The sequence below is a fragment of the Chiloscyllium plagiosum genome, unplaced genomic scaffold, assembly GCF_037043375.1.
Source record: "Chiloscyllium plagiosum isolate Xiang-an unplaced genomic scaffold, Cpla_swu_hap1 HiC_scaffold_13, whole genome shotgun sequence".
Taxonomy (NCBI): Eukaryota; Metazoa; Chordata; class Chondrichthyes; order Orectolobiformes; family Hemiscylliidae; genus Chiloscyllium; species Chiloscyllium plagiosum.
The window spans coordinates 6,836,116-6,861,692 of NW_028270151.1; the positions used below are offsets into that span (position 1 = coordinate 6,836,116).

A 25,577-nucleotide genomic window follows, 5' to 3' on the forward strand; every position below is an offset into this window, starting at 1 on the left:
TGGCCAATTCCCCTGACCTGCACAACACTAGCATTTCATTAACTCAATCTATCTCATAGGGATTCCCACATGCTCACCACCCATGTCTTTTCCAACATCTCCTTTCCAGACCTTCCTCAGGCAAATCAACTTTAAAATTCCACTTCTCACCATTATATCAACATTGTTTAAAGTGATCAAAGAAGTTGACAGTGATGGAAATAAATTATTTCCTCTGGTAGGAAGGTCAGAACAAAAGCATGTCACCTAACTTAAACTACACCAATACGCGATCTTACCTGAAAGGACTTTGCCACAAAACCAAAAAACTGTGAATGACCACAAAAAGCTGCTATAACTGGGTCAACTGAAGATGATATCTGACAAGATTTTTTTTCCCCAGTATCAATCGACAGAGTAGGTTAAAGGGGCCAAATGGCCGACTCCTGTTCCAATTTCTAATGATTCTAAGGGTTAAGAAACCATATAAAGATAAAGCTCCGAGAAACAGACCAAGATCAATGGTCTTATATGCATTTTCCATTTTGATGTTAGTGTCACCTTTGGCTGTTTATTCCTAACCCGGCAATTTTCCTCAATTTATTTGTATTTTAATTTATTGCATCTTCAAAAAGACCTAAACCTTCACAGCTGTCGAGCCTAGGGATGTCTCCAATCAAAATAGTAATTTCTCCCTCTTCTTAATACTGTGTTGTGGTATTCACTGGATACTTCAACAGGATACATTTGTTGGAGAGGTAAAAAGACAGAAAAATAAAGTGCCCCATCCCCCTCAACACACACACACTGCAAATATTAGGATTGGTAGAAAAAAAATGATTTTTTAAAAGTTCAACTGTACAACATGAAAGTCATCAATGCAAAATAAACTGGCATGAGTTCCAACATTCCAGGATGACACTGTCCTTGATCTGTGGTTTTGCAATAGTAACTTGGTGATAATGAAAATATAAAAAATGGAACACTAATCTGGTCATTAGGTGCAAGATTAGATTAGCTATCTCTTGTGGCAGGAAAGATGAGTGTTTAACATGAAGTTCAAATGTTGAAAAAAACCATAAAATCTGCATTGATGGTATAGATTGGCTTGATTGCAAAAGTATCGTGTATTTTCACTAAAATGTAGCAAACTGTAACACTGGTTATTTTTAAATCATGTCGACTGGCAACTTGGAATACTATATTATGAATTGTTGGGTGGAACTCGTGAACAGGAGTAGGCCATTCTTCCCCTCTAGCCTATTTGACCACTGTTAGATGATTGATGATTTGTATCTCAACACCACAAACCTGCTGTGATTTTACAATCCTTGCCAACAATATTTAAGTTGGCATTATAATTTGTAAAGGGTATAAGTTTTTTTTTGAGGGGGTGCAAGGATTCCAAGTTTCTATGATGCTTTAGTTGAAGTGCTTTCTAACATCACCTCTGAATGGCTAACTGCAATTTTAAGTGATAAAACAGAATTGCTTAAAATTCTGAGTAAGATTGGCAGCATTTGTGGGGGAGAACAAAACACAGCCAATATTTCTGGTCAATGAGCTTTCTAACTTTTAAGGTTTTTGGGCCTGTAAATTGAGGGCATGGAGAAAGAGTTTATGCGCTTTAACTACAGATATAGATTAATCCAGTCATTATAATGTTTGTAAAGAGAAAAATAAAAGTTCCCATTTAACTGGTAAATTAATCTCCCTTTACCTCCTGGGATCCATTGTACCTTTCTTCAAATAAGGGAATAAACATTTCAACATTCTTACTGTTTACATCACTTAAGCTGGTTGCCACATTGACTACATACCTAGCAATGATTTTGTTTTCCACCGTTTCAATTTCTGTAGATTAGAAATTACAAATTGGAGTGTAGAAACAGGGAAACAGACACTAGGTGAACCACACAATTTGTAAAATAATTTTGTGAAATAGTGACACAGAATTTATAATCAACCATCTTGGCAGAGTTCAGTACACATATTAGATTCTGAGGTTAAATTACACCCTGCACAATAAGTAAATGCACAGAGTTCGGATAAAATTTCCATGCGCTCAGTAAAAGAACATGGGACTTCTTTTAACCCTACACTTCCCAAGTTGTTACCAATTACTAAATAACAGAATGTCGGCAACACATTTTGAACACTTGTAACAAAATGCTTTATTTGTAATATTGAGCTTGCCTTTACACGTCAGCAGAAAGTGCAACATTGAATTGTACTGTTATTAGCCAGTAATATCTCCATTGTTTAATACATAAAATGTAAAAAGTCCACATTTGTCAATAAATATGATTCATGTGTCACCAATGTCTGTTCACTGTACATCTTTCTTAGTCCAATGTGATTCATGTGAAAAGGCTTTAATACAATGTTAAGAATACTCATAAAAGCAAAATAATTTTAACATTGATAAACATTAAAATGTTTTTGTGTCATAAAGTTAAAATTCTTAAAGTATTCTAAAACAAAAAGATTACAAGTAAATGCATAGAACCTACAAATCAGGCAGTAGATTTGAAATTTTCCGGTTTCTATAAAACAATCTTGAAAGCACTTTCTACAACATCTACAGCAGAAGATGAATTTTTCTTTAGTCATATAAAATATATTGTTTTACATGAACACAATCAGGCTTTTGGTGTTTTAACTGTACACTGGACATAATTGATTACATTGAATAAAAATGAAAATTACTTGAAATTTATATAAATGAAAATGATCACACATGTTGAGATGAGATATTGCAGGAGATTCAGATGATCCCTGGATGACGGATGGTAGTTTCACAAGGTATCAGATGTGGACAAACGTGGGGCATCGGATGACACTAAACATGGATCTGGAGTACCTTTTAAAAGATTGAACACAATTAAAATTTAATGCCCATTTTCAATTACAGTATTTACACCATTTCAGTACAGCTAAGGACATTTCTCGAAAATATTTCAACATTTCAAAGCACTGGTTTTAGCATGAGTCATAACTCATTTTAACAACCTGAGTATTAAAACAAAAGCATTTCAGCAAACACTAGGGCATTTAAATTTCTGGATCTTAACCAATAAATTACACCACTTTAACACAAAATTCAAAGTACCTGGACTCAATAATTCCATTAAAACAAAGAACTGTGGCTGCTGGTAATCAAATGGAAACAGAAATTACTGGAGATGCACAGCACGTCCGGTACCATTCACGGAGAGAGAACACAGTTACCATTTCAAGCCCAATAACTCTTCTTCAGAACACATGCTAAAGACATCATACCAAACTCAAAACATTAACTTTGTAAACAGAGGATGCCAGACTCGCTAAGTTTCTCCAGCAATTTCTGTTTTTGAAATTAACAATTACAAGACAAGACAAAGAATAAGAACGAAATATCGGTACAAAATAATATATAACACACTATTCTAGTTGGATCTATATTTTCAATACATAAAATGTGACCATTAACTAAACCAGTAGATGGATAAGATCTTTTACATAAAGGAAAGGAAAAGTGACACAAAATAAAGTAGTACCGATCATAATGTGGACTTATAGAACTGCAGTATTAATGGGTCGTTGCTTTTACAAAATAAAATTAACCATGTATTTCCAAAAAGAAATTCTGAATAATTTTGTTTAGTCAAACAGGGACATCACTGGGAACCCTGAGAAACTCATTTGGACCAACAATTTCTAAGTGGACAGACAGAGTGTGATGCTTTCGATCATTGCTGTAATTAATAAGCAAACAGCTTTATCCAGATGATCAAGCAATTTTCAAACTTTAACATGTTGGTTTAGTAGGTTAATAAGGAATAATCTACCAAGGAAATGAGAACTACAAACATTAAATTTAAAAGTGAACCATCCACAAGCTTCAGAATACTATATGTAGTCTTTCATTTTACATTTTAAGCTGTGATAAACTAACTAAAAGAAATAAATTCAAAACTAAGTCATAATTTGTTACATCACAGTGCAGACCATAAACTGGAATCAATTAAATTCAGAATTAGAGTTTCTGCCCACTTACAATGGAAGGGTAGAAATGTCAAGGTACAGATCTCAGACTGAATTCAAAACCAAAATTGTTATAACAAAAATTAAATAATTACTATTTAAACTTTTGGAGCTCACATGAGAACATATATTAAAAATGACAAGATTTGACTACACTTCTCACAGTTGAGACTTATCTACCAGTACAGGGAAGTTATGATCAGTCTCGCAAGCGAAAATCAGAGATTTCGAGTTGGATCATGTATGAGATTAGCATTGCTGAAGCTAGAAAAATGGCAAGATGACAAGTGATATCATGCTTTTGCAATTAAGTACAGTGCACAATCCATACTGAAAGTAAGGCAACAAACAGTAAATATCTATCAACTGCCAGTCATCATTAATTCACAAGAAATGCCACAGAAACAGGGAAATCATCATTTATACTGTACAAAAGGAGAAGTTGGCAAGTAAACTCTGGCGAACGTCTCAGTTAATGATGACTATCAAGCTTTAAATTTTAAACCAGGCAGGTTGACTGATTGGTCATGATATTAGCCTGTGAACTGAGCCAGAGAATGGTGTCACATATTTTATTGACTTGAAACAGGCAGAGTAGGTGTGCACATTCTTCTTGTCTGCAAAAACATGGCCCTTGTATTAATGTATGTAACTTCTAGCAATGCTGTACACCCGACTCATGATTCTAAATGGTTTGTTTGTGTAATCTGTCACACACTTGGCATTATTGAGCAAGTGGTATCCAATCGCTGAATCACATTTAATGTTAGACAGTGTTGAGTGTTTTGCAAGCGCAAGTTGGTTGAGTACGATCATATTTTGCTTTTTACTAACAGCCAAATGGATATACTGTTTGTATGAGCTGCCAGTTTCTGGAATGCTAGGCCGACATACCTATCATCACACTGGTAAAGAAATTCATATCACCACATTACTTGTTTATGAGATAGGCAGAATTTCTTTTTGGCTTGATATTTGATTTGATTTCTTGTCGTCATATGTACCTTGTACAGTGAAAGGCTTTGTTTGCGAGCAATACAGGTAGATCACAGTAAGCAAGGAAAGAGAGATCATGGGGTGCTTAGACAAAGTGAGGCATACACAGTTACACTGCACAGGAGGTACATGAAGAAAGATCAGCATTAACAGGATCAACAGTATTAGAAGTTAGAGAGTCCATTCATCAGTCCAATAACAGCCAGAAAGAAGCTGTTGCTGAACCTGCTGCTGTGTGAGTTTAAGCTTCTGTATCTTCTGCCTGATAAGAGAGGTTGTAAGACAGCATTACCGTGATGGGATGGATCTTTGACGATGTTGGCAACCTTTCCGTGGCAGTAAGAGGTGTAAATGGAGTCTGTGGAATGGAGCTGAAAATGTGTTGCTGTAAAAGCGCAGCAGGTCAGGCAGCATCCAAGGAGCAGGAGAATCGACGTTTCGGGCATGAGCCCTTCTTCAGGAATGGGGAGAGTGTGCCAAGCTGGCTAAGATAAAAGGTAGGGAGGAGGGACTTGGGGGAGGGGTGTTGGAAATGCGATAGGTGGAAGGAAGTTAAGGTGAGGGTGATAGGCCGGAGTGGGGGTGGGGGCGGAGAGGTCAGGAAGAAGATTGCAAGTTAGGAAGGTGGTGCTGAGTTCGAGGGTTGGGACTGAGACAAGGTGGGGGGGGGGGGAGGGAAATGAGGAAACTGGAGAAATCTGAGTTCATCCCTTGTGGTTGGAGAGTCCCTAGGCGGAAGATGAGGCGCTCTTCCTCCAGCCGTCGTGTTGCTATGGTCTGGCGATGGAGGAGTCCAAGGACCTGCATGTACTTGGTGGAGTGGGAGGGGGAGTTGAAGTGTTGAGCTACGGGGTGGTTGGGTTGGTTGGTCCGGGTGTCCCAGAGGTGTTCTCTGAAACGTTCCGCAAGTAGGCGGCCTGTCTCCCCAATATAGAGGAGGCCATATCGGGTGCAGCGGATGCAGTAAATGATGTGTGTGGAGGTGCAGGTGAATTTGTGGCGGATATGGAATGATCCCTTGGGGCCTTGGAGGGAAGTAAGGGGGGAGGTGTGGGCACATGTTTTGCATTTCTTGCAGTTGCAGGGGAAGGTGCCGGGAGTAGAGGTTGGGTTGATGGGGGGTGTGGACCTGACGAGGGAAATATATCCCTGGTGGTTGTTCTGCTCCCAGGAGGACCAGTTCCAATACTGAACAACCCAGATAGCCTCCTTCTTCAAAGGCTGCAATTTCCCCCCAGACGTGATCGACGATGCTCTCCACCGCATCTCCTCCACTTCCTGCTCCTCCGCCCTTGAGCCCCACCCCTCCAATCGCCACCAGGACAGAACACCACTGGTCCTCATCTACCACCCCACCAACCTCCATATACATCATATCATCCGTTGTTATTTCTGCCACATCCAAACGGACCCCACCACCAGGGATATATTTCCCTCCCCTCCCCTATCAGCATTTCGAAAAGACCACTCCCTCTGTGACTCCCTCGTCTTCCTGACCTCTCCGCCCCCATCCCCACTCCGGCCTATCACCCTCACCTTAACCTCCTTCCACCTATCGTATTTCCAATGCCCCTCCCCCAAGTCCCTCCTGCCTACCTTTTATCTTAGCCTGCTTGGCACACTTTCCTCATTCCTGAAGAAGGGCTCATGCCCGAAACGTCGATTCTCCTGCTCCTTGGATGCTGCCTGACCTGCTGCGCTTTTCCAGCAACACATTTTCAGCTCTGATCTCGAGTATCTGCAGTCCTCACTTTTTCCTCTGTGGAATGGAGGTTGGCTTCTGTGATGGTCTGAGCTGTGCGCACAACCTTCTGTAGTTTCTTACGGTCCTGGGCAGAGCAGTTGCCGTACCAGATCATTATGCACCCAGACAGTATACTTTCTATGGTGCGCCTGTAAAAGGTGGCGAAAGTTCCTTTTGCACATGCCCAATTTCCTAAGCCACCTGAGGAAGAAGAGGCTTTGTTGAGCCTTCCTGACTGTCACATCTGTGTAGCAAGTCCAGGACAGGTTATTGGTTATCGAACTGACCTAGGAATTGATGTTCTCAACTCTCTCAACCTCTGCTCCGTTGATGTAGGTGGGGGCACGTTCTCCACCTTTGTCCCTGAAGTCAATGACAAGTTCTTTTATTTTGCCGACACTGAGACAGAGATTGTTATCATTGCATCATGACACGTAGAGCAAAGTATGGCAAGCAAAACAGAAAAGCATATTGGAAACAGAAAAAAATATATAATTCAGATCAACAGAAACTGCAGGCAGTTTATGGCCTATTCCAACAGCAGGTCACTGCTGGAGAAAATTTTATTTAAATGTGAAAATGTATTAGTACAGCACTCAAACTGACTGAGGATAAAAGATAGAATATTTCACAAAAAATGCTTGTTTCAAATACATGGAATGGAAGAACAATTGTGGACGGTAGAATACTCCATAAGTGCCACCTTTCAGTGGAGACAGTTTCCACCCTTTAACAACGTTAATGAGGATCATCTGGAAATTAGGAAAGCTCATGATTGCATGAAAACGAAATCAACAAATGAACATCAAGACTAATTTTCAAAAAATTACTGTGAATGAAACTAAATTTCAAAAACAGTGTAATTAGATTCACCTTAGCTACTGCGGTAGTCGGGATGCTCCAAAATTGACTGCCAGTTTCCTGTGCTTGCGTTTACCCGATGAACCTGCCATTGGCCTTTGCTGCCCTTGGGGTTGAACAGGGGTCTGTACAATTGCTTTATTCTGGGATTCAAGGGTTGTTCGACCAGGCTGAAAAAAATTTCTTGAGGTGCTAGCAGAAGGATACCCATGTGATGATGTATTTGAAAAGTCCATCATGGGTGGTGGTTGACTGAACTTTTGCTGAATTGAATGATTATAGTCCTTGTCATCATGTGTTTTATTAAAGCTGGTCCTCCTCTTGGTCACCTTTGAAAGAAGAAAAACACAAATGGTGATAACTACAACAAATGTTTCAGTGAAATAAAAAAAATATTTAGACTATAGGGTCTTTACTTTTACAAGGCAGCAAACTCCACAAATCAAACTCAGGTCACCAAATGAAAGAATTGTACAAGATGACATCATTCTGCATTTTTGACATGAGATCTACAACAAGACATGGGTGACTTAGCCGTTGTAAAATATGGGTTGAAAAATGTGTTGCTGGAAAAGTGCAGCGGGTCAGGCAGCATCCAAGGAGCAGGAGAATCAACGTTTCGGGCATATGCCCGAAACGTTGATTCTCCTGCTCCTTGGATGCTGCCTGACCTGCTGCGCTTTTCCAGCAACACATTTTTCAGCTCTGATCTCCAGCATCTGCAGTCCTCACTTTCTCCTAGTTGATTTTGAAATATGGGTTGCCAGACAGAGTATGCCTTTATTCCTGATGAAGGGCTTTTGCCCGAAACGTCGATTTTGCCTGTCCTCGGATGCTGCCTGAATTGCTGTGCTCTTCCAGCACCACTGATCCAGAATCTGGTTTCCAGCATCTGCAGTCATTGTTTTTACCTCAGAGTATGAGAATGTTTATTTTACTTCTTTCGTTTTATTAGGATAATTAAACTACTCAGTTATGAACTACTTTTGACTCACATCATTTGTTTCTAATTTGCAAGGAAATCTGCCATTTAAAAAAATTAGGTAATTATCCACAAACCTGTTTTAGTTGTGTTATCTGAGAGATAATTATTATTCAAGTCACTGGAAGATCTAATATGCTCTTCTTTGCCACAAGTCTTTTACAACCATACATAGAAGTCCTTAACCCAACGACTGTCACCAATTACATTGCGGCATTTACTCAGTACTGCACTGAAATATCAACTTTGAAGGACAAATTTTTGGTCTTTTTGGGGAATCAAGGGGCATGGAGGGGTGGACAGGAGGGAAAATGGAGTTCAGACCAAGCATTAGCCAGGAATACAGGAGCAGGTTCAAGAGGTCATATGGGTTACTCCCACTTCTAATTATCTTTTACCTTCAGGATGGAGGAGAGCTTAAACTCAAACCTCAGAGTCTGAAATAAGAATGACATTACTGAACCAACAAATGTCTTCTCTTCGTTCCCAGAAAAGAAGCACTTCATACCTCAAGAATTTTTATATATAGAGTCATAGATCTGTACAGTATGGAAACAGACCCTTCTGTCCAATCCGTCCATGCTGACCAGATATCCCAACCCAATCTAGTCCCACCTCCCAGCACCTGGCCCATATCCCTCCAAACCCTTCCTATTCATATACCAATCCAAATGCCTCTTAAATGTTGCAATTGTACCAGCCTCCACCACTTCCTCCGGCAACTCATTCCATATCCGTACCACCTTGTGTGTGAAAAAGTTGCCCTTTAGGTCTCTTTTACGTCTTTCCCCTCTCACCCTAAACCTATGCCCTCTAGTTCTGGACTCCCCGACCCCAGTGAAAAGACTTGGCCTATTTACCCTACCCATGGAATTACATTTCCTAGGCCTTAAACATAAAATCTAAGCTGAAAATTCAGTGCAGGATTAAAAAAAAATGTGTTGTGTGTCTGAAATATTAAAATAGTATCCTGTCTACTTGCTCAAGTGAACACTAAAGAACCTTAAAGCATTATTTCAAGAAGAGTGTTGTTCCGGTATTCTGGTTAATGTTGTTCCCTAAAATACCATGAAAAGAACTGTAGATGTTTATCTGCTTTTTGTTCATAGATTGGTTGCCTTGTCCAATGAACACTGCAAATTTCTGCAAGTTGAAGTATTTGATAAGAGGGATTACATTAATAAATGTTCTTGGATTTTAAAAAACATTTAAAGCACCATGCAATGAGAGTTCTGAGACTTGATGGAATGTTTATTCCCCACACCCTAACGCAACAGAAACCAAATGGGCATCAGTTTAAAAAAGTAGCCAATCAACAGATTGCTCCATTCCCACCAGCTGAGGATTTAAACACAACTAATTCAACGCCAATAATTAGTTCAGATGGTTGGATGGCTGGTTTGTGATGCAGAGTGATGCCAACATCATGGGATCAATTCCTGCACTGGCTGAGGTTACAATGAAGGATTTTCCTGTTCAACATCTCCTCTGGCCTGAGGTGTGCTGACCTCAGGTTAGACCACCACCCAGTCATCTCTCTCGCTCTCTAATGAAAGAATAAACCTATGATCTGCAGGACTATGCGATTAATGTTCCTCCCAAAATGAGGCGTCATGTTATGTAAGTTGGGATTTTATCTGCACTTGAGTACACAAATACAACAAGATGACTTATCAAGACATTGTTTGGATATCAAGCAAGACACTATGTCTTCGTCTGTGATCTGTTTCATATTTCAAAACACCTCTTGCTTCAGTTATTCTCAATGGCAGGGAACACATTTTTAACACAAATGCCATGGAAACCTACCTGCAAAGGCACAAATTGATTGTGAGTACCAATAAGCACTCCTCCAGGACAGATGTTTCCTGAATATGGGATCTGAAAGCTATTGTACAGTGGGGGAGGAATCAAAGTTGTCCAAGGCATAGGACCATATCCATTAGGAGCTGTGGACATCATACCGCCTGAGGATTGAAAGACATTCAAATATTATAAGATTATTTCACATTTGGGAATGTTTTAAAAATGGACTGTTCCCATCTTCTTATATTCATTTATAACTTTAATTTTTAATAGTTCCAATTTCCATTTCATGCAATTTCTCACTCTTGAGTGATTTGACATGCTGAGTTTCATTTCCATACCTTTCTCTGCTTGCTATGTTTGGTCTGTTGCTTTCAAATTTTAACCTCATTCCTTGGATGTTATTAAAACATAAATTGACATTTTTCCAGAGCGATAGCACAACCTCAGCAAAGTTACATGGGAGACAAGACCAACCTGCACCCAGTGACTATTATGGTATTAAACTATCCTTAACCATTTTGGATAACAGCTTTACTTGGAACAAGATATTTATAAAAAGTAATACAAAATTTGTTGTTAAATTACATTTCTAATTCAATAATTTACTAAACACAACATCAAAATTTCAATATAGTAGTCATGGCAAACATGGAAAAACAACAGAAACTGAATGATGTTGCCTGTGCTAAAGTACCCCAAAACTCAAGAAAATAGCAATGCTAAGGAGTACATGTAGACATAAGTGGATATTAACAAAAGTTCTTTTTGCATTATTTCATAAATTTCTAGGGCCTACTTAACATTTTCCTAAAACAAAGACATCAATACCTCACTACTTCTGTACCACAGGTTACTCAAAACTGAAATGGAAAAGCTACAATTATTAATGTATGCTAAGATTTTAATTATCAGATATTTCTTACCAGGGGTCTGACCAAAGGATGGTGGAATGACAGGTGGTGGTACAGCTCCTGTAACTGGTTGATAACCGGAAAACATATTTGGAGGGAGGGGAACATTTTGTCCCGTGGCATGCTGTATGAGCAGAAGTTAAAATAGCAAATAAATACCGCAACTGAAATGAGATAGCAACAGGTATGTTTCTTTGTAAAACACTAGATTAAGTAAGCTGAAATCTTAACTGCCATATTAGCATGTTGAAAATAGCAAAGGATGTTGTTTGTACCAATCGCTGTAATGCAAACGCTGCAGCCTTTTCCTGTGCTTCACTGTCTGAATGGCATTGAGGTCCGTGCACAAGCAAACCATTTGCTAACTTTACTTGACAAACAGTCAGGCCCTAGAGAAAACAAGAGCATTTTATTAGCAACCAGTGGTTGAATTGTGTATGTAATAGTGGATAAATGGTTGCAATTATAAAGAGGCATTTTGTAAACATAAGATGAAAAAAGATAACTAGAATAACCAGATAAAAACATAAAATGTGCTCTTAAGAGTAAATAAAACAAAGAATTGTAGATGCGAGAGATCTGAAATATAAACACAAAGTGCTGGAGAAACTCAGCAGGTCTGGCAGCATCTGTAGAGAGAAAAACTGTCCAGCAACGTCCTGGTGAACTGTCACTGAATTTAAAATGTTAATTCTATTGTTCTCTACAGACGCTGCCAGACCTGCTGACTCTTAAGAATATCTAATTCCCACTAGCTGAAATTATTTCAATATCGGTGCTACTTCAATGGAAGAATCTGCATTTTTTTTATGAACAATAAGTTTTCTCTTCCAATTTACCGCATAAAATAAATTATTTTGTCTATTATTGTAGCAAACCATATGTTCCAAAGAAAGGATTATTACCTTCCACAACCATTAAAAAGTATGGTCTCTCCAAATATTCAGCAACTCTACCACGATGCACCGTATCAGTTAGCCACTAGAGATATCAGGATCATACAGCATTATTGAGGAGCGAGTAGTTTATTATTAGTGGTATTTGAACAAATTTTTCAAATCTCTTATTGTGAATTATTTTGCTCAACATCCATAATCATTAATTGCTGTATTTAGCAATTATTTAAAATAATATTTACTCCTTTGATACATCCTCCCCAGGCTGAAATATAGCTTAAAGCATATAACAGTTAAAATTAATACTTCAAATACATTGATCCAACAAGCAAGTCTTCATCACTATTCTTAAGTAACAGCTGTGCAGTACAGATCAGCACCCACTTCCATTCTGCTATTGGAAACACCTTAAGGGGAGGTGGACTCACAATCCAGAACGCCAAACTTATGTACTGGGATTCAAATCCCATCATGGCAGAAGGTTACATTTGAATTCAGTAAGTATCTGGAATTTCAAAAACTGACTTTATGGGAACTACATAACCATTGCCATTTGTCATAAAAGAACGATCCTTTTCATTGTTAATATCACACAACACCAGGTTATCGTCCAACAGGTTTATCTGGAAGCTCCATCTTCAACCACCTGATGAAGGAGCAACGCTCCAAATGCTAGTGCTTCCAAATAAACCTGTTGGACTATAACCTGGTGTTGTTTGATTTTTAACTTTGTACACCCCAGTCCAACACCGGCATCTCCAAAATCACGTTCTTTCTCATTGTAACGAATAATTGGGACCATTTCTGGGGAAGGTGGGATCTGTTCAAGAGGGACAGGGCCAATATTCTTGCAGATGGCTTTGCTAGCTGTTGGGTGGACTTTAAACTAGGTTGGCAGGTGGATGGAAATCCAAGGGGAGGCTCTGAGTTAGCGAGAGTGGGTGAGGGCTTAAGGAAAAAGAGAATCGAGATTGTAAATAAAAAGTAAGAACAACTGAGCAATGTAGCACTAAGATGAGTGGAAACTAGGTAGTGACAGAAAAAGTGAGCATGTTTTTAAATAAAGGTTCTTCTGGTGGAGGTGTTAAGAATCAAAAAGGAAGGTATTAAACCTGACATAAGGGCACTTTATCTGAATGTTTGCAGCTTTCGAAACAAGGTAAACAAATTTATGACACAAATCATCATGAATGAGTATGATTTAGTGGCCATTACAGAAATATAGTTGCATTTAACTACTGGGAGTTAAATATCCAGGGGTATCAGACTATTTGGAAGGAGAGACAGGAAGGAAAGGGAGGTGGCTTAGCTCTGATATTTAAGCCTGACCTCAGGGCAGTATTGACAGATGATATAGATTCTATGGAGAAAAAGGTTGAACCAATGAGGGTAGAAATTGCAAATGGTAAAGGGAAATACTCACTGAAAGACAGTCTATAGGTCAGCAAATAATAACACAGTGTGGTAGGCAAAAAACAAAGAAATAACTAAAGCATGCTAAAATGGAACAGCACTTTTTATGGGGGATTTTAATCGACATATTGACTGGTCAAACCATGTTAGTCAAGGCATCCTTGAGGAGAAATTCATATAATATATCGACGATAGTTTCCTTGAACAGTACGCAATAGAGCCTATAAAGGAACAAGCAACCCTAGATCTGGTCCTGTGTAATGAGACAAGAATAATTAATGATCTTATAGTCAGGGAGGAGCGATTTCATTATGGCTGAATTTCAAATAGAGATGGAGGGTGAGAAGGTAAAATCCATTACCAGTCTCTTGTTCTTAAACAAAGGAGACTACAATGGGATGAGAGAGGAGTTGGCTAAGGTAGACTGAGAGCAAAGACTACATGATGGGATAACTGAGGAACAGAGGAGGATTTTCAAAGTGATTTTTCAGTGCTCAACAGAAGTATATCCCAGCCAAAGGGAAGGACTGTAGGAAAAGGATAATCAGCCATGGATAACTAAGGAATTAAAGGAGGGTATCATATTGAAAGTTAATGCACACAAAGTGGCAAAGATCAGTGGGAAACTAGAGGATTACATGAGAGAGGAGTATGGCAATGAGGTAGAGGATGAATCATGATGTTGTTGAATGGTGGAAAAGGTTTGATAGGCCAAACAGCAACACCTATTTCTATTTTCCAAATTCCCATGGTTGAATTGACCAATCAAAACAATTCCCACCTAGATGTGAATGACAATATGGATAAGGTTGGCACGGTGGCTCAGTAGTTAGCACTGCTGCCTCACAGCACTAGGATCCCAGGTTTGATTCCAGCCTCGGGTAACTGTCTGTGTGGAGTTTGCATATTTTCCCCATGTCTGCATGGGTTTCCTCTGGGTGCACCAGTTTCCTCCCACAGTCCAAAGTTGTGCAGGTCAGGTGAATTGGCCATGCTAAATTGCCCATTGTGTTAGGTGCATTAGTCAGAGGGAAATGGGTCTGGGTAGGATAGTCTTCGAAGGATCGCTGTGGACCTGTTGGGCCGAAGGGCCTGTTTCTACATTGGAGGCAATCTAATCTAAAAGGATTACCAAATCTTGTTGACACCAAACGATTTTAATTCTGCACTGGGGTCTGCTAACAGCAACATTCATTGTGCTTGAAGCCCATTTCTTTGCACCAGATTTCCAGTTTAAATTGTTAATAATCTGTTCCAACAAATACAAACCCAGATCACTAAAACCAGAGAAACCCACCTCACCTCTGCCCAGCACAACGACAACACAGCCTGCTCTCATTTACTTACAATTTCTTTGATTTGATAAAATAATTGAGTCTTTTTGCCTTTAAGAGTTCACTGAGTTTTTTAATTTTAACTCTCAAAGCAAAGTAAAATAACTCCACAGAGTTGGTATCCCATCACTGAGTCACCCTTTATTTACATGTAGATGTCCTTGACACTGACCCAGCTGTCTCAGAGTCAGCTCTCACTGTAAACAGAATTTCTGACAAGTCTCTTTATACTTGTCAGCCAGGGCTCCCTGATTGGAATGGAATTACAGCCCCAATCAGGGAACTCATATTCTATGAGGTCCACCTGGCTGACCTCATTACAATCACTACCCAAACACACACACTGCTTGCACGAATAACAATCCAATGTAGACAGTATGTCTTTAGCTGAGCAAACCCACTTACTGTTTCTGATCCTACCTTTCTGATTGTTCACCTCTTAAAGCAACATGACCCCAACCTTTTAAGTGTAACACATTACCATCTGCTTCAACTGCTCCTGAATCCCATTTTCCACAGTTCAAATTTAATTTTAAAACTAAAATGACACTCTACTTAGAATACGTGGACCATGGACTACATAATCACATCACAGGCTACACTTGATCAACATTCTAAAGTACTTGAATGCAGAGTAATTTAAATATCTGCAAATATCCTTCATTGCTTAAAATCTTTTTATAAACACAATCTAAGCCTAAGTTGATAACAATCAATGAAAATAATTAAATTCATCAAATTGCCTAGTAGCGCCACCTAGTCAGCAACTTTGGCTTTAATTCAGATGGCGCACTTACATACATTACTAGATTTCAAAATGGGCCAGTGGTAACACACTCATTTAGGTCAAAAACAGAATTCTGGTACAATTCCAAAGACTTTGGCATATCATCAAGGCTGACATTTCAGTGCAGTGTTGTGGAGGTGCTACATTTTTGGAGGTGCTGTTTTTCAGATGAGAAGTGAAATACTCTCAAGTGGACATGAATGAATCCAGACACTCAAAGAAGAACATGGGGAATTAATTCCCCTGGTGTCCTGGCTATAATTTATCCTTCGACAAATATCCGACAGAGAGATTTTCAGTCACTTAGCTCGTCACGATTTATGGGACTGAATTGTGTGTAAATTGCTGATATTTTCTAACATTACAATGTTTGAAACACATTCTATTGCCTGTAAAGCACCTCAGATTATCCTGAAGTTCTAAAAGGTGCTGTATAAATGCAAGCTAATTTCTGATGTTAAAAAAATCCAAAATAACAAAACGTTCTTTTACTGACAAATTCTCATGAGAAAATACATTTTGCATAATTAAGGATAATAAATTATTTGCAGCATAGATTTGAACCTTGGCCAATCTTATGGACAGCAGAAATCCGGAAATACACGTAAGATTTGAAGCTAAATATCCTTTCTGAGGGGGGGATGACAGGGTAGATATTGAGAAGACAGTTTCACGGGAGGGGGGTAATCTCAAAACTACAGGACACAGTTACAGAATAAAGGACATTTAAAACTGAAATGCAAATAAACTACTTCACCCATAAAGTCAAGAATGTCTGAAATTCTCTATCACAAGAGAATGGTGGAGACTAAATTACCGAAAAGTATTTAAAGAGAAGGGTAATAGATTTTTGAAACAACAGCTGAGTTCATCGCTATCCTGAGCTGGTGTGAAAGAATAGTTGAGGTCTGGGGCAGATCAGCCATGATCATTTTGAATGGCAAAGCAGGACTGAGGCACCAAACAGCTGACAGCTGCACCAATTTCTTATGCCTTATGTCCACCGGACTGTTAAAAACTTCAATAAACACATTTCTTAAAAAGTTGAAAGTTGTAAAGTTTCCAAAATGTCTGTTTTACCAGACTGATTTACTAGCCTATTTACCATAAGTAAAATTGGCTGAAATCCTAACTGCCTTGCAATGGACTAGCTGATGACAATCCAGGAGCTCCGATCAACAGAGGCAGCATCAGTATCAACATTAACAAGAATGGAACTCGCTAAAATGAGATAACACAGATAAATTCAACATTTGTTTACACAGTTCAAACTGGAATTCTATGAGCAATTGATTTTACTGTGGAATAAATCATGATTGTGAATAGATTTATAAAGATCATTAAAATAATGTGTCCTTGAATAGCAGTGATTTGGACAAATGTTTGCCTGCCAATTCGATCTTAATTACCATAACAATGTTTTAGTACTGGTAAGAAATGCAACAAGAAATTCTTTAGCACCTGCCAATTCAATTCAAAGGGTAAAACTTGAAATAGTGAACTGATCATGAGCTTCACCTTTGATCAGTAAAAGAACACAGGTAGTCCCTGCATTGTGAACAGATTCCATTCTCGCGTCCATTTACAACTCGAATTGTATGCAAGTTGGAACACAGTGCAGGATAATATAAAATAGCCATTTGGAAGTATGAAGAAATGCTCATGTCAGATGTTTAAAATCAATATTAATACACCTATGTGGGATTGCATTTGTCACCACTATTGCTCCTAAGTGAGACATTTGGAAATCGGGGTCTGTCTTTTTTTGCAAGTTGCTTTCCGATTCACAAGACTGTAGCCGATTGGTAAATCGTAAATTCACATTTGTTCCAACCTGTGGGCTCTTGATGAAGCTGAAATCTGGATGTGGTAGACCAATTCTAGCACAAATGGTGATCAACTCGGACACTGAAGTGGATAAAGGAGGTTGCTGTCGTCCTTGATAATGCCCTGACAGTTCTCCACTCTGCAAACCGTGAGGTTTGTTCATTTGTGCAGCTAGGGAATAAAAGACAAGATACAGTTTAAGCTATTTTCCACAGAGACAGAGATAAGAATTTTGCCAACAATAGGAATTGAATATAAAATCCAACACTGTACACACATCGAATCTAATACTATAGTTACTTACAATTAAAGTTTTTTTAGATTAGATTCCCTACAGTGTGGAAGCAGGCCCTTCGGCCCAACCAGTCCACACCGACCCTCCGAACAGTAACCCACCCAAACCTATTTACCTCTGACTAATGCACCTAACACTATCGCCAATTCATCTTTGGACTGTGGGAAGAAACTGGTGCACCTGGGGAAAACCCACACAGACATGGGAAGAATGTGCAAACTCCACACAGACAGTCACCCAAGGCTGGAATTGAACCTGGGACCCTGGTGCTGTGAGGCAGCAGTGCTAACCACTGAGCCACCATTCCTTTTTAAAAATAACTTACTTTTTAATGATATGCCAGTGGGATAAAAGGACGAGCTTTGATTTGAAGAACATCAAAAGTGTTAGTGATGAACAACTTCTGTCTTTGTTATTGATTTCAGTAATTCAACAAACTCAACTTGACAAAAACACTCATAATAAACTGAACATAAATTGATGTCAAATCATTGATAATTGATTTCCAGTATGAGTAGTTACTCTTGTTTAAGTTAACCTATTTTCTCAAAACAACCTGGACAGAGATGTTATTACACACCTCTGGAACAGATGGGATTTGAACTCCGGTTTCTTGGTCCAGGGGCTAGGACACTACCACTGTGCCACAAGAATCTTAACTATTGCATATTTGTGACAACAGTTAAACTGGAAGACATGAGATTTACTCAATTAACCTTTCTGGGTAACAGAAACTTTGCAAAATAGTTCTTTAGATAATTAAAAGATTGAATAAGGCACATGATCTGTGGCAAGAATTTGCCTCATGGCACCAATAGAAATATAATGAAACAGATAATAGGAGAAATGGCAATTCAGTCCTTTGGGCCTGCTCCACCATTCAATATGATCATGGCTGACTATCCAAGTCAGTAACCTCTTCGTGCTTTCTTCTCATACCCTTTAATCACTTTAGCCCCAAAAATTATATGTAAATCCTTTCTGAAAATATTCAATGTTTTGGTACCAATTGCTTTCGGTGGTCGAGAATTCCACTGGCTCACCACTCTCTGGGTGAAGAAATTTCTCTTCCTCTCACTCCTAAATTGCTAACCCCGTATCTTTAAGACTGCAACCCCTGGTTCTGGGCTCCCTAGTTATTGGGAACATTCATCCTGCATTTACCTGGTCTTGCCTTGCTGGAATTTTGTAGGTTTCTGTGAGACACCTCCCCCTACCCCTCATTCTTCTAAACTCTAGTGAATATAGTCCTAACTGATCCAGTCCCTCTTCCTACAGCAGTCCAGGCATCCCAGGAACCAACTAGGAGAAAGTGAGGAGTGCAGATGCTGGAGATCAGAGCTGCAAAATGTGTTGCTGGAAAAGCGCAGCAGGTCAGGCAGCATCCAAGGAACAGGAGAATCGACGTTTCGGGCATAAGCCCTTCTTGAAGATTCCTGAAGAAGGGCTTATGCCCTAAATGTCGATTCTCCTGCTCCTTGGATGCTGCCTGACCTGCTGCGCTTTTCCAGTAACACATTTTTCAGCCCAGGAATCAGTCTGGTAAACGTTAATTGCACGCCTTCCATCATCAGAACATCCTCCCTCAGATAAGGAGACAAACTGCAGATAATACTCCAGGTGTGATCTCACCAAGGCTCTGTACAATTACAGTAAGAGATCCCTGCTCCTGCAGTTAAACAGTCTAGCTGTGAAGGCCAAAATGCCATTTGCCTTCTTTACAAGCTGCTGCACACATCCTTTCAGTGACGGGTGAACAAGGATGTCAAGATTTTGTTGCATTTCTCCCTCTCCCAATCTGTTGGCATTCAGATAAAAATCCATACTCCTATTTTTGCTACCTCACATTTATCCACATTATCTACTCATTATCCATAATCACTCAACTTGCCCAAGTTACAATGAAGTTACAATCCCTGCATCCTGCTCACATTCCACCCTCTCACCCAGTTTTCTGTTATTGGTGGCAGGGTGAACTGGACGGATTATCATGTCTCACTGTGATGCCTGTTTGAAATGCATGCATGAGGATGGTTGTAAGATAAGAATAAATTTAATCTGATAACAATTCCTGCATTTTCAAAGCCTGTTATCATTTACTGTCATCAAGTTACCCGCATAAACATTGCCAAACTGCACAAAGTGCACACATGCATTTAGGGGAGAGGGAGAAGGCAGGAATGGGAGCAGGAGACAGCGGGAGCAGGAGAGAAGAGCTAGCGAGATCGGGAGAGAAGAGCTAGCGGGAGGGAGAGCGCGAGAGCCGGAGAGACGGCACAAGAGAGAAAGCATGCCAGAGTGCGGGAGAAAGAGAGTGCAATAGCGAGACAGCAGGAGAGAGAGTAAGACAGCACGAGAGCAGGAGAGAAATATAGGCAACGTGAGGTGGTGGCGGGGAGAGTGCGAGAAGGTATAGCAGTGGACGTGGTGTACACAGATTTTAACTAAGTGTTTGATAAGGTTCCCCGTGGTAGGCTCAATCAGAAAGTAAGCAGGCCTGGGATACAGGGAAACCTGACTGTCTGGATGCAGAATTGGCTGCCCATAGAAAGACAGAGGATAGTGGTAGATGGAAAATATTCAGCCTGGACCTTGGTGATCAGTGGTGTTCCGTAGGGATCGATTCTGGGACCACTGCTCTTTGTGATTTTTATAAATGACTTGGATGAGGAAGTGGAAGAGCTGGCTAGTAAGTTTCCTGATGATATGAAGGTTGGTGGAGTTGTGGATAGTGTGGAGGGCTGTTGTAGGTTGCAACGGGACATTGACAGGATGCAGAACTGAGCTGATAAGTGGCAGATGGAGTTCAACCTGGAGAAATGCAGAGTGATTAATTTTGGAAGGTTGAATTTGAATGCTGAATACAAGATTCTTGGCAGTCTGGAGGAACAGAGGGATCTTGGGGTCCATGTCCATAGATCCCTCAAGCTTGCCCCCAAGTTGATAGGGTTGTTAAGAAGGCATAATGCTATGTTGGCTTTCATTAACGGGGCATTGAGTTTAACAGCCCCGAGGTTATGCTGCAGGTCTATACAGCCCTGGTTTGACCATACTTGGAATATTGTGTTCAGTTTTAGTTGCCTCATTATAGGAAAGATGTGGCAGCTTTAGACAGGTACAGAGGAGATTTACCAGGAGTGCTGCCTGGACTGGAGGGCATGTCTTATGAAGAAAGGTTGAGGGAGGTGAGGCCTTTCTCGTTAGGGCAAAGGAGGATGAGAGGTGACTTAAGAGAGGTGTACAAGATGATGAGGCATAAGTAATGTGGATAAACAGAGACCTTTTTCCCATGGTGGGAATGTCTGTTATGAGGGGGCATAATTTTAAGATAATTGGAGGAACGTTTTTGGGGGGAGGGGGGGAGGGAGAGATATCAAAGGCAGGTTCTTTACAGACAGACTGGTGGGTGTGTGGAATGCACTGCCAGCGATGGTAGTAGAGTCAGATACATTAGGGACATTTAAGCGATTCTTGGATAGGCACATGGAAGATAGTACAATGAAGGGTATATAGATTGGTCTGATCTTAGAAAAGGATAAGAGGTTGAAGGGCCTGTACTGTTCTATGTTGCATGAGAGAGCGTGAAAGCGGCGAGGGCGGGGGTGTGTGAGAGAGAAGGAAAGAGAGAGTGGGGGAGAGAAAGCGCGCAACTGCAAAGGAAAGAAGAGGGGTGAGGGATGGGGAGACGGGAAGGGGGGGGGGGGGGGGGGGGAGTGGGGGTCAGGTGGCAGACTCTCCTGATTATTTCATGCTTGATTACTTAACACTATATTATCTTGGTCACTGATGATAAAATTACTTTCACATTGTCATCCACTCCTCATGATTGTAGGTATATGCAACAAATTCAATATAACCCTGGAACTAGTTAATAATAGATAGGCATAAATGGTCTACAAACGATAGAGTCATAGATCCTACAGCACAGAAACAGACCTTCGGTCCATCCAATCCATTCTGACCATAATCCCAAACTAAGCGAGTCCCATCTGCCTGTGCTTAGCTCATACCTCTCCAAACATTTCGTATTCAGTATCTAAATATCTTTTAAACATTGTAACTGTATCCATATCCACTACTTCCTCTGAAAGTTTATTCCATACTGTGGTGTAAAATTATGTCCCAATACATGTGTGAATCATTATGCAACACATGTATTGGGCCAAGCAGTGGAATGTGGTGAAAGGGTTAAAATTGTGTCCCAATACATGTGTGAATCTAACCGAAAATGGAAGGTGTCGCTTAGTCCCGTGTGAATCTTGTTATACACCTTCCCGTGTGAATCTTCTTATCTGTATGTAACCAGAATGGAATGTGTTTTTTAGCCTTGCTCTGCTGTTCACATGAATGTTTATATCTGGAAAAGGGTATATCAGCTGGAGAAGTCTCCAGTTCGGTGAGTCTGCTCCGGGGTTACGTTTAACCGCCGAGCGTGGGTTGTTGGCAACCGCTCTACAAGAACTGACGGCTCCCAGTTTTGGTAACACGTAGAGTGAGTATAAACCAGACCCGTTGTAAGTACGAGACTGGTTGTGGGGACACTGCGGGGAATAAAACTATATTCTAGCAGACTCGCCTCTTGGCTGTTTGTTCTGTGTCAGACTACTTTCCTGCGAGCCTGGTCCTTGACCTTGAGAATTTTTTTAAAACACATACATGAACTACTCAGTGTAAAAAAACTGCTCCTAGTCTTTTTAAAACTTTTCTCCTCTCAACTTAAAAATATGCCCCATTGCCTTGAAATCGCCACCCTTGGGATAAAGTTACCTGCCATTCACCTAACGATATCTCTCAAGATTTTATTAAGTTCTCGCGGGTCACCCCTCAACTTAATGCACCCTAGTGAAAAAAAGTCCCAGCCTATCCAGCCTCTTCTTATACCTCAAATCCTCCATCCCAGCAGCATCATGGTAAATCTTTTCCCAATCTTCTCCAGCTTAATAATATTCTTTCTCTAACAGGGCAACCAAACTGGACATAGTGCTCCAGAAGTGGCCTCATCAATGTCCTGTACAATCTCAACATAATGTCCCAGTTCCTATACTCAAAGATCTGAGCAATGTACGCGTGCTAAATGCCTTCTTAACCATCTTGTCTGTGTGAGGCAAACTTCAAAGAATTATATACCTGAATCCCCACGTCTCTCTGTTCTACAACACTAGCTAGGGCCCAACTTTTAATTGAAGAAGTCCTGCCCTTGTATGTTTTACCCAAGTGTAATACCTTGCATTTATCCAACATAAATTCCACCCATTCCTACTCCTGATATATTTCACAGCAGAGCTTTCAATCATCACTTCAAAAGTACAAGGGTACAGTGGTTTGTATAGATGGATGGCAAAGTGGGAAGAAGGGCTTTTGCCCGAAACGTCGATTTTGCCTGTCCTCGGATGCTGCCTGAATTGCTGTGCTCTTCCAGCACCACTGATCCAGGATTTCCCACTGCCAAGCAAAAACTTTTGAATGTAAATTGAGACAGGGAATCAAATTCACACACATCTTTGGGAGTTACTGGTAATTCTGCAGTAGTTTTGTAATTACCAAAAAAGACCACATAATTTATATATGTGTTTGGTCTTTGGTAGAATGAAACTAAAAAATGTGTCCAGCACACAGTCATTTCAAATGGGATGTATTACTTACCAAGTTTTTTCACTGGACGTTGATGTGGGGTGTATCCTGGTTTCTCACGAAGGGCAGTGGACATCTGAGAGCTCTCTTGCTTAATATTGGAGGATATATTTGTTTCTTTCTGAGGAGCTGCACTTGCACCATCGATCTTCAGAATTTCCTTCAACATCTGTGTTCCTTTCTAAGAGAAAAATTAAAATATTTATTACATTGATGAGAAAAAAATGAATCGATTCTACATAGTTTCTCCTGCATCCATAAAATCAAGATGCGAAGAAAACATCCAAATTATTAATTGAATATGTGACAATGCTGCTCCTTTAACAAGGTTATGTTGTCCTTGGTTTTTTACAAAAGGGGTTGTAAAAGGCAGAGGTTCTGCTTTGTCTGGATTTAGGTCACTGATTATGGCTAACAGATACTGCCTAAGGCAACCATCAAGGAAAAGGGCTTTCAGGTGTTTTTTTTAATTAAACACTTATACAATGAAAGGGGAGTGGCCACTTCTTCCAGTTGAGGGACTTTTCTAGTTGGCTTTAGTTTTAGCTGGGAACAGAGAGAAACATCTGATGGAGTAGAAAAGCTAGGGTCTGGGCTACCTTCTTGAAACATTTTGAGGGGGTCTGGCCTTGTCCATAACAATGACAAATGGAAGACCACATCCGCAGCAAGTGCTCCTGCTGAAGGAACCTCAGCTCAGAATTGATGAGCTGGAATCCCAAGCATTGAACACTGCTGCACATCCATGAGGGGGAGAGTTACCTGGACACTGTTTCAGGTGGCAGTTACATCTGGTAGATTAAGTATCACAAATTCGGCCAGTGGCCAGAGACAACAGGGTGTAGACTACAAGTGAGGCAGGTGGAAGGACCCCCTATTCAGGAACAGAGAAGCCACAATCTTGACCTGTCCAACATGTAAGAGGTACTTGCTTTCCATGTGGATGAGGAACAGGGCTAAAATGAGGATGAGCCAGCTGACCACAGCACCATGGCACAGGAGGCCATTCAAGAGGGGTAGCAAAAAGACAGGGGGTAGTTGTGTAAGGGATTCTATAATTAGGAGAATATACAGCATCCTTTGTAAACAGGATAGAGAGTCCCACATGGAATATTGCCTGCCCGGTGCCAGGGTGAAGGATATCTCTGGCCGGCTTGAAAGGATATTGGAGCGGGAGGAGGTGGATCCAGGTGTTGTGGTCCACATCAGGATAAACAACATAGGCAAGACTAGGAAGGAGGACCTGTTCAGGGATTATCAGGAACTCTGTCCTCAAGGGTTATAATCTCCAGATTACTGCCTGAGCCGTGTGTAAATTGGCATAGGGACCCGAGAATAAGGGAAGTACACACATGGCTAGAGGAGTGGTGTGGGAAAGAGGGGCTCCTTTCCATGGGACACTGGCATCAGTATTAGAACAGGAGGGATCTGTACTGTTGGGACAGTCTCCACCTGAACTGAGCTGGGACCAACGTTCTAACGGAAAGGGTAAACAGGAATGGCCAATAGGAAACAAAGCAGCACATTTTCAGCTGTGGGGTTGGATTCAACTGCATGGAAAAATATGCAAAAAGGTGAAAGGAAAGGAGAACTCAGGAGAGGTTATTAAACTCTCTAGCACACAAAGTAGGACAGCATTTGGAAATGGTCAGGAATCAAATTTCAAGCACACTGGACAAACAAGTGTGAGGAGAGGGACAGTAATACAGTACTGAAGGTGCTCAGTTGGAATGCACACAGTATACAGAATAAGGTAAACAAGCTTGTGACGCAGAACCAAATTGGCAGGTATGACGTGGTGGGCATCATGGAGATATGGCTGCAGGGGGATCAGGACTACAAGATAAATATCCAAGGATACACATCCTATCAAAAAGGCAGGCAAGTGGGCAGAGGAGTGGGGATGCCACATTAGTAAGAAATGAAATTAAAATCAATAGCAAGGAACGAAGTAAGGTCAGATGATGCAGAATCTGTGGGTATAGTTCAGAAACCGCATAGGTAAAAAAATCCATTATAGGGGTTACAGTGATCATGGGGAATTTCCATATTCTGGTGGACTGGGAAAATCAGGTTGGTAGTGGAT

General features: G+C 40.4%; 1 protein-coding gene across 5 annotated transcripts in view; it reads right to left on the minus strand.

Annotated features, from left to right (window-relative positions):
* Nucleotides 1–2,128: 2,128 nt before the first annotated feature.
* xrn1 (5'-3' exoribonuclease 1) overlaps nt 2,129–25,577 on the minus strand; it is a 129,591-nt gene continuing 106,142 nt past the window's right edge. For 4 of the 5 annotated variants that reach the window (XM_043702782.2, XM_043702784.2, XM_087993309.1 and 1 more), the window contains 7 exons: nt 23,504–23,672; nt 17,573–17,736; nt 11,584–11,697; nt 11,321–11,432; nt 10,398–10,555; nt 7,619–7,935; nt 2,129–2,842 (listed from right to left, as the gene is read on the minus strand). In XM_043702782.2, the coding sequence (XP_043558717.2) occupies nt 7,624–7,935; nt 10,398–10,555; nt 11,321–11,432; nt 11,584–11,697; nt 17,573–17,736; nt 23,504–23,672 (1,029 nt within the window). In that variant the 3' untranslated portion in view covers nt 2,129–2,842; nt 7,619–7,623. Of the gene's footprint in view, nt 2,843–7,618; nt 7,936–10,397; nt 10,556–11,320; nt 11,433–11,539; nt 11,698–17,572; nt 17,737–23,503; nt 23,673–25,577 lie in introns of those variants that run through there. The other variant, XM_087993310.1, reaches the window with a different exon arrangement.